General features: G+C 47.9%; 1 protein-coding gene across 11 annotated transcripts in view; it reads left to right on the plus strand.

Moving 5' to 3' along the window:
• The window catches only part of tcf4 (transcription factor 4), a 525,031-nt gene that overhangs the window by 333,638 nt on the left and 175,841 nt on the right, over window positions 1–15,552 (plus strand). For all 11 annotated transcript variants that reach the window (XM_064977265.1, XM_064977266.1, XM_064977263.1 and 8 more), the window contains 2 exons: window positions 4,676–4,793; window positions 11,588–11,637. In XM_064977265.1, the coding sequence (XP_064833337.1) occupies window positions 4,676–4,793; window positions 11,588–11,637 (168 nt within the window). The remainder of the gene's footprint in view (window positions 1–4,675; window positions 4,794–11,587; window positions 11,638–15,552) is intronic.

Below are 15,552 nucleotides of genomic sequence, written 5' to 3' on the forward strand. Positions count from 1 at the left end.
TAGTCCCTAAGGGACCTATGTAGTCCCTAAGATGTTTCTGTAGTCCCTAATAGGTTTCTGTAGTCCCTAAGGGGTTTCTGTTGTCCCTAAGATGTTTCTGTAGTCCCTAATAGGTTTATGTAGTCCCTAAATTGTTTATGTAGTTCCTAAGGGGTTTCTATAGTCCCTAAGGGGTTTCTATAGTCCCTAAGGGGTATCTGTAGTCCCTAAGGGGTATCTGTAGTCCCTAAGGGGTATCTGTAGTCCCTAAGGGGTATCTGTAGTCCCTAAGGGGTATCTGTAGTCCCTAAGGGGTATCTGTAGTCCCTAAGGGGTATCTGTAGTCCCTAAGGGGTCTCTGTAGTCCCTAAGGGGTTTATGTCGTCCCTACGGGTTTTCTGTTGACCCTAAGGGGTATCTGTAATCCCTAAGGGGTCTCTGTAGTCCCTAAGGGGTTTCTTTAGTCCCTAAGGGGTTTATGTCGTCCCTATGGGTTTTCTGTTAACCCTAAGGGGTTTATGTAGTCCCTAAGGGGTCTCTGTAGTCCCTAAGGGGTTTATGTCGTCCCTAAGGGGTTTCTGTAGTCCCTAAGGGGTTTCTGTCGTCCCTAAGGGGTTTATGTAGTCCATAAGGGGTTTCTGTAGTCCCTAAGATGTTTCTGTAGGTCCTAAGGGGTTGCTGTAGTCCCTATGGTGTTTCTGTAGGTCTTAAAGGGTTTGTGTAATCCCTAGGGGGTTTTTGTAATCCCTAAGGGGTCTCTGTAGGCCCTAAGGGGTCTCTGTAGGCCCTAAGGGGTCTCTGTAGGCCCTAAGGGGTCTCTGTAGGCCCTAAGGGGTCTCTGTAGTCCCTAAGATGTTTCTGTAGGTCCTAAGGGGTTGCTGTAGTCCCCATGGTGTTTCTGTAGGTCCTAAAGGGTTTTTGTAATCCCTAAGGGGTCTCTGTAGGCCCTAAGGGGTCTCTGTAGGCCCTAAGGGGTTTAGATACCCATTGTATATCAGATACCATCCCCAGCTCCTATCTCTGTGTACTGGCTCCATGTCTTCATGTCCTTCAACATGACTCCCACCTCTCTCTATAGAGGGGCATATCAAACACGACTCATCCAAAGGGCTTTTTGTGGGACTTGAAAAAACACCTTTGGCGCTCCTACCGCACGTGGCCAAGTCTCTGTCGGGAAGACCTGTTCTCCACAGGGATATCCACTCTGCCTCTCTCTTGTCTCTGTCTGTCTCTCACCCAGTAACGTTACTGTCATGTCCAGCCAGGGTTTTAATATCGGGAGACATACCTCTTTATTTGAGTTTTACTTCAAAACAGTTCACTCCTTTTTTCTTTTTCTTTAGTTGGTGGAGGCATTTGTATTATTATTTGTCAATTAGGCATATACCTTAATGTCTTCTCCTTTTGAGAATCCTCATGTGTTACCCAACCAGGCATGATCTAGGGTTTGTCCCAAATGGCACATTATTCCCTGCATAGTGCACTACTTTGACCAGGACCCTTATTAAATGTAGTACACTAAATAGGGAATAGGGTGCCATTTGGGATGCTGTAATACCCCTGTGCTCTAAATGCCAAGGCTAGGAGCCAAAATCCTTCACAGGACGGCTCCTCTCTTCTCTCCTCTGTTGAGGTGCTTGTCGTTTATCTTGGTTAATATCAGACACTGGGTGCCAGCTGGGTACAACAGATCGTCAGAGCTGAGATTGGACAAAGAGGAGGGGAGGGGGAGAGGAGGAGGAAGGGGAGAGGGGGAGAGGAGGAAGGGGAGAGGGGGAGAGGAGGAGGAGGAAGGGGGAGAGGGGGAGAGGAGGAGGAGGAAGGGGAGAGGGGGAGAGGAGGAGGAGGAAGGGGAGGGGGGAGAGGAGGAGGAAGGGGAGAGGAGGAGGAGGAGGAAGGGGAGAGGAGGAGGAGGAAGGGGAGAGAAGCAGGGGGAGGAGGGGGAGAGGAGTAGGAAAGGAGGAGAGTAGAGTAGGAGGAGGTGGAGGAGAGGAGGGGGAGGAGAAGGGGATAGGAGGAGTAGAGGAGAAGGAGGAGGGGGAGAGGAGCAGGGGGAGGAGTAGGAGAGTAGAGTAGGAGGAGGAGGAGAAGGGGAGAGGAGAAGGAGGAGAGGAGTAGTAGAGGAGAAGGGGGAGGGGGAGAGGAGCAGGGGAGGAGGGGGAGAGGGGGGGAGGGGGAAAAGAGTAGGAGAGGGGAGGAGGAGGAGGAGGAGAGGAGAGGAGGGGGAGAGGAGCAGGAGAGGAGAGGAGGAGGAAAGGCATGAGAATTGTACTGCCACTTTGTGCCAGGTTACCACTTGATTGAAACAATGCCTGATATACAATATCCCAGACCCCCTATCCTCTACCCCCTCTCCTCTACTCCAGACCCCCTCTCCTCTACCCCCTTTCCTCTTCCCAGACCCCCTCACTTCTACCCCAGACCCCCTCACCTCTACCCAGACCCCCTCACCTCTACCCAGACCCCCTCTACCCCCTCACGCCCCCCCTTTAACTGCTAACTTTTTTTCTATTTCAACGGTTGTTACGGAGACCATACAGCGGATTGGCAATGGACTGGTACAGCACTACGTTAGAACAGGGATTGGACAACACAGAGCTTGGCCCCGCAGTGTCAGTTTGGCTTCAAATCTAGGTTGTGGTTTCTGGTTGAACAGCCAGGTTTCGGTTTAAGGGGTCACTGCTCTTAAACTAGAGGGACGTTTAAATATTTGTGTCGAGCGCAACACAGTGTGCTTGTACTCCTCTCATGGCCAATTACTGCCATCCAAAATTCCATGACTGTCACAGCCCTACCCAGTCTTCTACCCCTACCCTCCTCTCTCCCCTACCCCCAACCCTCCTCTCTCCCCTACCCCCAACCCTCCTCTCTCCCCTACCCAGTCTTCTACCCCTACCTCCCTAACTCCCAACCATCCTCTCTCCCTAACCCCAACCCTCCTCTCTCCCTAACCCCCACCCTCCCTCTCCCTAACCCCCAACCCTCCTCTCTCCCCTACCCCCAACCCTCCTCTCTCCCCTACCCCCAACCCTCCTCTCTCCCCTACCCAGTCTTCTACCCCTACCTCCTTAACTCCCAACCCTCCTCTCTCCCTTAACTCCCAACCCTCCTCTCTCCCCTACCCAGTCTTCTACCCCTACCTCCCTAACTCCCAACCCTCCTCTCTCCCTAACCCCAACCCTCCTCTCTCCCTAACCCCCAACCCTCCTCTCTCCCCTACCCAGTCTTCTACCCTTACCTCCTTAACTCCCAACCCTCCTCTCTCCCCTACCCAGTCTTCTACCCCTGCCTCCCTAAACCCCAACCCTCTTCTCTCCCTAACCCCCAACCATCCTACCTCCCTACCCCCCAACCCTTTTCTCTCCCCTACCCAGTATTCTACCCCTACCTCCCTAACTCCCAACCCTCCTCTCTCCCCTACCCAGTCTTCTACCCCTACCTCCCTAACTCCCAACCCTCCTCTCTCCCTTAACCCCCAACCCTCCTCTCTCCCCTACCCCCAACCCTCCTCTCTCCCTCTACACCCCAACCCTCCTCTCTCCCTCTACACCCCAACCCTCCTCTCTCCTCCCCACCCTCCTCTCTTCTCACCCTACACCCCAACCCTCCTCTCTCCCTCTACACCCCAACCCTCCTCTCTCCCCCCCACACCCCAACCCTCCTCTCTCCCCCCACACCCCAGCCCTTCTCTCCTCCCCCCCACACCCCAACCCTCCTCTCTCCCCTACCCAGTATTCTACCCCTACCTCCCTAACTCCCAACCCTCCTCTCTCCCCTACCCAGTCTTCTACCCCTACCTCCCTAACTCCCCACCCTCCTCTCTCTCACCCTACACCCCAACCCTCCTCTCTCCCTCTACACCCCAACCCTCCTCTCTCCCTCTACACCCCAACCCTCCTCTCTCTCACCCTACACCCCAACCCTCCTCTCTCCCCCCACACCCCAACCCTCCTCTCTCCCCCACACCCCAACCCCCTCCTCTCTCCCCCACACCCCAGACCTCCTCTCTCCCCCCACACCCCAACCCTCCTCTCTCCCTCTACACCCCAACCCTCCTCTCTCTCACCCTACACCCCAACCCTCCTCTCTCCCCACACCCCAACCCTCCTCTCTCCCCCCACACCCCAGACCTCCTCTCTCCCCCCACACCCCAACCCTCCTCTCTCCCTCTACACCCCAACCCTCCTCTCTCTCACCCTACACCCCAACCCTCCTCTCTCCCCCCCATCATGGGTCTTTTTTAGTGGACTCTATCTTGTTGTTATGGTCTAGCACCACAGGTATTATCATATTTACATATGTAGATGTATTTTGTATATTTTATTATGATCACAAAAGTATATATGTTTTTGAAACATTGGTATTGTATTTGATGTCTTTCATAGGAATTTCATTTCAGTGTTTTTAGTATTTATCTCCAAAGACTTTATTTTTTCTTTGTCCTAATTATTCCAGCAGCTGTCGTTTTGTGTTTTTAACTTTACAACTGGGAGTTCTTCATCCTTCATTTAAGTACATTTTAAAATGGTTAGTCGATAACACTACATATCCTGCCAAAAAAAAAAAAAAAAAAAAACGTTTTGTGGTTTGCTGAAATGATACGTCACAACGTGATCACATGGTGGAGTGACTGGTCCTGTGGGTTATTTGTCTAATGTCCGTTGGCCCGTCTCTCCGTCCTGTCTGTGTGTTACAGCCGAGCCTCCTGGCAGGAGAGATGGGCAGTCCTGGGGCGGTGTCGCCCACCAAGCCTGGGTATTACCAGCACTACAACAACAACCCTCGTCGGAGACCTCTGCACAGTGACAACATGGGTGAGCTCAGCTCCCGACCCTCACAACGCCATCAAACCTTAGTTCACCCCTGTCCTCATCCTCCTCCTCCTCCTCACCCTCTTCCGCCTCCTCACCCTGTTCCTCCTCCTCATCCTGTTCCTCCTCCTCATCCTGTTCCTCCTCACCCTGTTCCGCCTCCTCACCCTGTTCCTCCTCCTCATCCTGTTCCTCCTCCTCATCCTGTTCCTCCTCCTCACCCTGTTCCTCCTCCTCACCCTGTTCCTCCTCCTCACCCTGTTCCTCCTCCTCATCCTGTTCCTCCTCCTCACCCTGTTCCTCCTCCTCACCCTGTTCCTCCTCCTCATCCTGTTCCTCACCCTGTTCCTCCTCCTCATCCTGTTCCTCCTCATCCTCCTCCTCACCCTGTTCCTCCTCCTCATCCTCCTCCTCCTCACCCTGTTCCTCCTCCTCCTCCTCCTCCTCCTCCTCCTCATCCTGTTCCTCCTCCTCATCCTCCTCCTCCTCATCCTGTTCCTCCTCCTCATCCTCCTCCTCCTCCTCCTCATCCTGTTCCTCCTCCTCATCCTGTTCCTCCTCCTCATCCTGTTCCTCCTCCTCACCCTGTTCCTCCTCCTCACCCTGTTCCTCCTCCTCATCCTCCTCCTCCTCACCATGTTCCTCCTCCTCATCCTGTTCCTCCTCCTCATCCTGTTCCTCATCCTCCTCATCCTCCTCACCCTGTTCCTCCTCCTCATCCTGTTCCTCCTCCTCACCCTGTTCCTCCTCCTCATCCTCCTCCTCATCCTCCTCCTCCTCCTCATCCTGTTCCTCCTCCTCACCCTGTTCCTCCTCCTCACTCTGTTCCTCCTCCTCACCCTGTTCCTCCTCCTCACCCTGTTCCTCCTCCTCATCCTGTTCCTCCTCCTCACCCTGTTCCTCCTCCTCACCCTGTTCTTCATCCTCCTCATCCTCCTCCTCCTCCTCATCATGTTCCTCCTCCTCATCCTGTTCCTCCTCCTCATCCTGTTCCTCCTCCTCACCCTGTTCCTCCTCATCCTCCTCCTCCTCCTCACCCTGTTCCTCCTCATCCTCCTCCTCCTCATCCTCCTCCTCCTCCTCATCCTGTTCCTCCTCCTCACCCTGTTCCTCCTCCTCATCCTGTTCCTCCTCCTCATCCTCCTCACCATGTTCCTCCTCCTCACCCTGTTCCTCCTCCTCACCCTGTTCCTCCTCCTCATCCTGTTCCTCCTCCTCACCCTGTTCCTCCTCCTCATCCTGTTCCTCCTCCTCACCCTGTTCCTCCTCCTCACCCTGTTCCTCCTCCTCACCCTGTTCCTCCTCCTCCTCACCCTGTTCCTCCTCCTCCTCATCCTGTTCCTCATCCTCCTCACCCTGTTCCTCCTCCTCACCCTGTTCATCCTCCTCACCCTGTTCCTCCTCCTCATCCTGTTCCTCCTCATCATCCTGTTCCTCTTCCTCCTCCTCACCCTGTTCCTCCTCCTCACCCTGTTCCTCCTCCTCATCCTGTTCCTCCTCCTCACCCTGTTCCTCCTCCTCATCCTGTTCCTCATCCTCCTCATCCTGTTCCTCATCCTCCTCACCCTATTCCTCCTCCTCACCCTGTTCATCCTCCTCACCCTGTTCCTCCTCACCCTGTTCCTCCTCCTCATCCTGTTCCTCCTCATCATCCTGTTCCTCTTCCTCCTCCTCACCCTGTTCCTCCTCCTCACCCTGTTCCTCCTCCTCATCCTGTTCCTCCTCCTCATCCTGTTCCTCCTCCTCCTCCTCACCCTGTTCCTCCTCCTCACCCTGTTCCTCCTCCTCATCCTGTTCCTCCTCCTCATCCTGTTCCTCCTCCTCACCCTGTTCCTCCTCCTCATCCTGTTCCTCATCCTCCTCCTCCTCATCCTCCTCATCCTCCTCCTCATCCTCCTCCTCCTCCTCATCCTGTTCCTCCTCCTCACCCTGTTCCTCCTCCTCATCCTCATCATCCTGTTCCTCATCCTCATCCTCCTCACCCTGTTCCTCCTCCTCACCCTGTTCCTCCTCCTCACCCTGTTCCTCCTCCTCATCCTGTTCCTCCTCCTCACCCTGTTCCTCCTCCTCACCCTGTTCCTCCTCCTCACCCTGTTCCTCCTCCTCATCCTGTTCCTCCTCCTCACCCTATTCCTCCTCCTCACCCTGTTCCTCCTCCTCACCCTGTTCCTCCTTCTCACCCTGTTCCTCCTCCTCATCCTGTTCCTCCTCCTCATCCTCCTCCTCATCATGTTCCTCCTCCTCATCCTCCTCCTCCTCCTCACCCTGTTCCTCCTCCTCACCCTGTTCCTCCTCCTCATCCTGTTCCTCCTCCTCATCCTCCTCACCCTGTTCCTCCTCCTCACCCTGTTCCTCCTCCTCACCCTGTTCCTCCTCCTCATCCTGTTCCTCCTCCTCATCATGTTCCTCCTCCTCACCCTGTTCCTCCTCCTCACCCTGTTCCTCCTCCTCACCCTGTTCCTCCTCCTCACCCTGTTCCTCCTCCTCACCTTGTTCCTCCTCCTCATCCTGTTCCTCCTCATCCTCCTCACCCTGTTCCTCCTCCTCACCCTGTTCCTCTTCCTCACCCTGTTCCTCCTCCTCACCCTGTTCCTCCTCCTCACCCTGTTCCTCCTCCTCATCCTGTTCCTCCTCATCCTCCTCACCCTGTTCCTCCTCCTCACCCTGTTCCTCCTCCTCATCCTGTTCCTCATCCTCCTCCTCCTCATCCTCCTCATCCTCCTCCTCATCCTCCTCCTCCTCCTCATCCTGTTCCTCCTCCTCACCCTGTTCCTCCTCCTCATCCTCATCATCCTGTTCCTCATCCTCATCCTCCTCACCCTGTTCCTCCTCCTCATCCTGTTCCTCCTCCATCCTGTTCCTCCTCCTCACCCTGTTCCTCCTCCTCACCCTGTTCCTCCTCCTCATCCTGTTCCTCCTCCTCACCCTGTTCCTCCTCCTCACCCTGTTCCTCCTCCTCACCCTGTTCCTCCTCCTCATCCTGTTCCTCCTCCTCACCCTATTCCTCCTCCTCACCCTTTTCCTCCTCCTCACCCTGTTCCTCCTCCTCATCCTGTTCCTCCTCCTCATCCTCCTCCTCCTCACCCTGTTCCTCCTCCTCACCCTGTTCCTCCTCCTCATCCTGTTCCTCCTCCTCATCCTCCTCACCCTGTTCCTCCTCCTCACCCTGTTCCTCCTCCTCACCCTGTTCCTCCTCCTCACCCTGTTCCTCCTCCTCATCCTGTTCCTCCTCCTCATCCTCCTCACCCTGTTCCTCCTCCTCACCCTGTTCCTCCTCCTCACCCTGTTCCTCCTCCTCATCCTGTTCCTCCTCCTCCTCCTGTTCCTCCTCCTCATCCTGTTCCTCCTCCATCCTGTTCCTCCTCCTCACCCTGTTCCTCCTCCTCACCCTGTTCCTCCTCCTCATCCTGTTCCTCATCCTCCTCACCCTGTTCCTCCTCCTCACCCTGTTCCTCCTCCTCATCCTGTTCCTCCTCCTCATCCTGTTCCTCCTCCTCACCCTGTTCCTCCTCCTCATCCTGTTCCTCCTCCTCATCCTGTTCCTCCTCCTCATCCTGTTCCTCCTCCTCATCCTGTTCCTCCTCCTCATCCTCCTCACCCTGTTCCTCCTCCTCACCCTGTTCCTCCTCCTCATCCTGTTCCTCCTCCTCATCCTGTTCCTCCTCCTCCTCCTGTTCCTCCTCCTCATCCTGTTCCTCCTCCTCATCCTGTTCCTCCTCCTCATCCTGTTCCTCCTCCTCATCCTGTTCCTCCTCCTCATCCTGTTCCTCCTCCTCCATCCTGTTCCTCCTCCTCCTCCTGTTCCTCCTCCTCCTCATCCTGTTCCTCCACCTCATCCTGTTCCTCCTCCTCCTCCTCATCCTGTTCCTCCTCATCCTGTTCCTCCTCCTCATCCTGTTCCTCCTCCTCATCCTGTTCCTCCTCCTCATCCTGTTCCTCCTCATCCTGTTCCTCCTCCTCATCCTCCTCCTCCTCATCCTCCTCATCCTCCTCCTCATCCTCCTCCTCCTCCTCATCCTGTTCCTCCTCCTCACCCTGTTCCTCCTCCTCATCCTCATCATCCTGTTCCTCATCCTCATCCTCCTCACCCTGTTCCTCCTCCTCATCCTGTTCCTCCTCCATCCTGTTCCTCCTCCTCACCCTGTTCCTCCTCCTCACCCTGTTCCTCCTCCTCATCCTGTTCCTCCTCCTCACCCTGTTCCTCCTCCTCACCCTGTTCCTCCTCCTCACCCTGTTCCTCCTCCTCATCCTGTTCCTCCTCCTCACCCTATTCCTCCTCCTCACCCTTTTCCTCCTCCTCACCCTGTTCCTCCTCCTCATCCTGTTCCTCCTCCTCATCCTGTTCCTCCTCCTCATCCTGTTCCTCCTCCTCATCCTGTTCCTCCACCTCATCCTGTTCCTCCTCCTCCTCATCCTCCTCACCCTGTTCCTCCTCCTCACCCTGTTCCTCCTCCTCATCCTGTTCCTCCTCCTCCTCCTGTTCCTCCTCCTCATCCTGTTCCTCCTCCTCATCCTGTTCCTCCTCCTGTTCCTCATCCTCCCCATCCTCCTCAGCCCATTCCTGGGTAGGCAGGGTAGCCTAGTGGTTAGAGCATTGGACTAGTAACCAGAAATCCCCGAGCTGACAAGGTACAAATCTGTTGTTCTGAACAGGCAGCTAACCCACTGTTCCGTGGCTGTCATTGAAAATAAGAATGTGTTCTTAACTAGTTAAATAAAGGTACAATTAAATAAATCCTCATCCTGTTCCTCCTTCTCATCTTCCTCTTCTCTTTCTTCTTCATCTTCCTCATCCTACTCCTCTTCATCCTCCTCCACCTCTTATTCTTCTCCTCCACCTCCCCTTCTTCCACTTCTGTCTTATCCTCTACCTCCCTCTGTCCTCTCCCTCCTGCTTCTCTCCTTGTAGTCTATTTAAACATGTGTGTCAGTGAGGGCAGGTGAACAGCCTAAGAGACGTTCTGAATGGCTCATGTCACCACCAGTCTACAGTATACACAGGAGAACCCTACCTGTTGGGTCATAGTGTTGATATCCCTGGAGAACCCTACCTGTTGGGTCATAGTGTTGATATACCTGGAGAACCCTACCTGTTGGGTCATAGTGTTGATATACCTGGAGAACCCTACCTGTTGGGTCATAGTGTTGATTTACCTGGAGAACCCTACCTGTTGGGTCATAGTGTTGATATACCTGGAGAACCCTACCTGTTGGGTCATAGTGTTGATATCCCTGGAGAACCCTACCTGTTGGGTCATAGTGTTGATATCCCTGGAGAACCCTACCTGTTGGGTCATAGTGTTGATATCCTTGGAGAACCCTACCTGTTGGGTCATAGTGTTGATATACCTGGAGAACCCTACCTGTTGGGTCATAGTGTTGATATCCCTGGAGAACCCTACCTGTTGGGTCATAGTGTTGATATACCTGGAGAACCCTACCTGTTGGGTCATAGTGTTGATATCCCTGGAGAACCCTACCTGTTGGGTCATAGTGTTGATATCCCTGGAGAACCCTACCTGTTGGGTCATAGTGTTGATTTACCTGGAGAACCCTACCTGTTGGGTCATAGTGTTGATATACCTGGAGAACCCTACCTGTTGGGTCATAGTGTTGATATACCTGGAGAACCCTACCTGTTGGGTCATAGTGTTGATATCCCTGGATAACCCTACCTGTTGGGTCATAGTGTTGATATACCTGGAGAACCCTACCTGTTGGGTCATAGTGTTGATATACCTGGAGAACCCTACCTGTTGGGTCATAGTGTTGATATCCCTGGAGAACCCTACCTGTTGGGTCATAGTGTTGATATACCTGGAGAACCCTACCTGTTGGGTCATAGTGTTGATATACCTGGAGAACCCTACCTGTTGGGTCATAGTGTTGATATACCTGGAGAACCCTACCTGTTGGGTCATAGTGTTGATATACCTGGAGAACCCTACCTGTTGGGTCATAGTGTTGATATACCTGGAGAACCCTACCTGTTGGGTCATAGTGTTGATATCCCTGTAGAACCCTACCTGTTGGGTCATAGTGTTGATATCCCTGGAGAACCCTACCTGTTGGGTCATAGTGTTGATATCCCTGGATAACCCTACCTGTTGGGTTATAGTGTTGATATCCCTGGAGAACCCTACCTGTTGGGTCATAGTGTTGATATACCTGGATAACCCTACCTGTTGGGTCATAGTGTTGATATACCTGGAGAACCCTACCTGTTGGGTCATAGTGTTGATATCCCTGGAGAACCCTACCTGTTGGGTCATAGTGTTGATTTACCTGGAGAACCCTACCTGTTGGGTCATAGTGTTGATATCCCTGGAGAACCCTACCTGTTGGGTCATAGTGTTGATATACCTGGAGAACCCTACCTGTTGGGTCATAGTGTTGATATCTCACTGATCATCCCTAAAGCCAACACCTCATTCGGCCGCCTTTCGTTCCAGTACTCTGCTGCCTGTGACTGGAACGAATTGCAAAAATCGCTGAAGTTGGAGACTTTTATCTCCCTCACCAACTTCAAACATCAGCTATCTGAGCAGCTAACCGATCGCTGCAGCTGTACATAGTCTATCGGTAAATAGCCCACCCATTTTCACCTACCTCATCCCCACAGTTTTTATTTATTTACTTTTATGCTCTTTTGCACACCAATATCTCTACCTGTACATGATCATCTGATCATTTATCACTCCAGTGTTAATCTGCAATATTGTAATTATTCTCCTACCTCCTCATGCCTTTTGCACACTACGTGCCACTGAACTGTGTTTAATCCTTGTGTATTTCAGAGGTCCAGACAAAGAAAGTTCGGAAAGTTCCCCCTGGTTTGCCTTCCTCAGTAAGTCATTATTTAATTACATTTTAATGCCGTTTTGAAATGTGGATTGAAATTATTGTACGCATTTTTATTCCTATAAGAATCTCCATATCTCTCTATATATATTTTAATGATCAATGATGATCATGAAACTTCTTAATATATATTACATAGAATATATTATGCCATATATTATATAGTCATATCTCTATATATATTTTAATGAATATATATTATATAGTTAGATCTCCTGGAGGCAATGCCTTCTTTACTGACGATGAATTCTACTCTGAAACAAATATACACTGTCGGACGATGTACTTTTTGAAAGCCCGTTTACTTTTTAAGAAGAGTAGAAACCGTTTTGGGTTACTATCAGGTCTAGGAGAAGACATGTCTGGACATTGAGGTAGCTACAGGTTATCTTTTCCCCTCTTCACTGGATGATAAGCATGTTGTAATGTATGGCTTGTCGTGGAGGCCTTTTGCTGCGGTCTCTAAGCTCTGTGGGAGAAGGCTGGGAGTCTATGGCAGTAGGTTTTTATTTTGTATTTTCAGGGGGGGGGACAAATTCCTTCCCAAAGAAACATTTAGCGGAACCTAATTTTGTTCATCTTATGTCGTGCCTCGAGTGATGCAAAACGGGATGCAATCTACCTCGATCAACAGCAGTGTAGCCTAGTGGTTAGAGCATTGGACTAGTAGCCGAAAGGTTGCAAGTTCAAATCCCCGAGCTGAGAAGGTAAAAAAATCTGTCGTTCTGCCCCTGAACAGCCTGTTAACCCACTGTTCCTACATTGACATCTGAAGCCTGTTTGAATGCACTGAGATCTGAAGCTTGTTTGAATGCATTGAGATCTGAAGCTTGTTTGAATGCATTGTGATCTGAAGCTTGTTTGAATGCATTGTGATCTGAAGCTTGTTTGAATGCATTGTGATCTGAAGCTTGTTTGAATGCATTGTGATCTGAAGCCTGTTTGAATGGTTTGAGATCTGAAGCTTGTTTGAATGCACTGAGATCTGAAGCTTGTTTGAATGCACTGAGATCTGAAGCCTGTTTGAATGGTTTGAGATCTGAAGCCTGTTTGAATGGTTTGAGATCTGAAGCTTGTTTGAATGCACTGAGATCTGAAGCTTGTTTGAATGCATTGAGATCTGAAGCCTGTTTGAATGCCATCAGAGTGGAGTATTCACGACAGGTGGCTCTCTCTGCAGAAATGAAAGCAGATTTGACAGTTTAGATGTTTTAGTTGCTCAACGTAATGCTGTGGTTGTGGGGGCTTTGGCTTGAGAAGGCCTTGGCTAGGCCAGCGTGTCGCTGAAAGACATTTTAAAGGCCTGTTACCCTCTTTTTTTCTGACAGAGCTTTTCAATTTCTCCTGGAAATGTTTATCAATTTTTTTATTTCGGTGTCAAACATACCCCCCCCCCTTCCAACCACTAGACATGTATCAATGGCACAGCCGTGTTCCGTGCATGTATTGGGGTGGCAGGGTAGCCTAGTGGTTAGAGCGTTGGACTAGTAGCCGGAAGGTTGCAAGTTCAAACCCCCGAGCTGACAAGGTACAAATCTGTCATTCTGCCCCTGAACTGGCAGTTAATCCACTGTTTCTAGGCCGTCATTGAAAATAAGAATTTGTTCTTAACTGACTTGCCTGGTTAAATAGTAAGTAATTTCGTTAAACAAAGATTACCGAGACCTTTGCTGAAATCTGACATTGGCCGATGTGGATAAAGGTTAAATATTAAATCCTTACACGTTGAAAAACATATGCCTGCCGAGATGGACAGAAGTCGACAACTTGTTCTTACCTAAAACTAATTTACCAAATGTTCAATTATATTGACTTTAACCAATATACTCATTTTGATAGTCAATCAATGGATCCCAATTTGACAAATCTTCTATGGTATTGTACAATTGATTTACATTGTAATGATATCTATCACATATTGTTTATACTCTGTTGAATGTTATTTTTAGAAATGTATGTATTTCTTACATAGGTTCATTTTGATAATTAAAATGGACAATATATTTCTTTATTTAAGATGTATATAAGCAAAACATGTTCATTTTTACTGCACACTGTCTGATGGATAGTAAATTAACTTGCCTCTTCTCAGGACATAACCTATTGTTATATAAAAGGTGTGAAAGCTACAGTATATATATATATATATATCGTTTATATAAGAACAATGTGTTTTATAGGTAGATGAATCATTACACCGACCCCATGATTATATTATATTATATTATATTACACTCACCCATGATTATATTATATTATATTATACTGACCCCATGATTATATTATATTATACTGACCCCATGATTATATTATATTATACTGACCCATGATTATATTATATGATATTACACTGACCCCATGATTATATTATACTGACCCCATGGTTATATTATATTATACTGACCCCATGATTATATTATATTATACTGACCCATGATTATATTATATTATACTGACCCCATGATTATATTATATTATACTGACCCCTGATTATATTATATTATACTGACCCATAATTATATTATATTATATTATACTGACCCCATGATTATATTATATTATATTACACTGACCCATGATTATATTATATTATACTGACCCATGAATATATTATATTATACTGACCCATGAATATATTATATTATACTGACCCATGATTATATTATATTATACTGACCCATGATTATATTATATTACACTTACCCATAATTATATTATATTATACTGACCCATGATTATATTATATTATACTGACCCCATGATTATATTATATTATATTATATTATACTGACCCATAATCATATAATATTATATTATACTGACCCATGATTATATTCTATTATATTACACTGACCCATGATTATATTATATTATATTACACTGACCCCATGATTATATTATATTATATTACACTGACCCATGATTATATTATATTATACTGACCCATGAATATATTATATTATACTGACCCATGAATATATTATATTATACTGACCCATGATTATATTATATTATACTGACCCATGATTATATTATATTATATTACACTGACCCATGATTATATTATATTATACTGACCCATGAATATATTATATTATACTGACCCATGAATATATTATATTATATTACACTGACCCATGATTATATTATATTATACTGACCCATGAATAAATTATATTATACTGACCCATGAATATATTATATTATATTATACTGACCCCATGATTATATTATATTATACTGACCCATGATTATATTATATTATACTGACCCCATGATTATATTATATTATATTACACTGACCCATGATTATATTATATTATACTGACCCATGAATATATTATATTATACTGACCCATGAATATATTATATTATATTATTCTGACCCATGATTATATTATATTACACTGACCCATTAATATATTATATTATACTATACTGACCCACGATAATATTATATTATACTGACCCATGATTATATTATATTATACTGACCCATGATTATATTATATTACACTTACCCATAATTATATTATATTATACTGACCCATGATTATATTATATTATACTGACCCCATGATTATATTATATTATATTATATTATACTGACCCATAATCATATAATATTATATTATACTGACCCATGATTATATTCTATTATATTATACTGACCCCATGATTATATTCTATTATATTATACTGACCCCATGATTATATTATATTATACTGACCCATAATCATATTATATTATACTGACCCCATGGTTATATTATATTATATTATACTGACTCATGATTATATTATATTATACTGACCCCATGATTATATTATATTATACTGACCCCATGATTATATTATACTGACCCCATTATTATATTATATTACACTGACCCCATGAATA

This window comes from Oncorhynchus masou, chromosome 11, assembly GCF_036934945.1.
Source record: "Oncorhynchus masou masou isolate Uvic2021 chromosome 11, UVic_Omas_1.1, whole genome shotgun sequence".
NCBI lineage: Eukaryota > Metazoa > Chordata > Actinopteri > Salmoniformes > Salmonidae > Oncorhynchus > Oncorhynchus masou.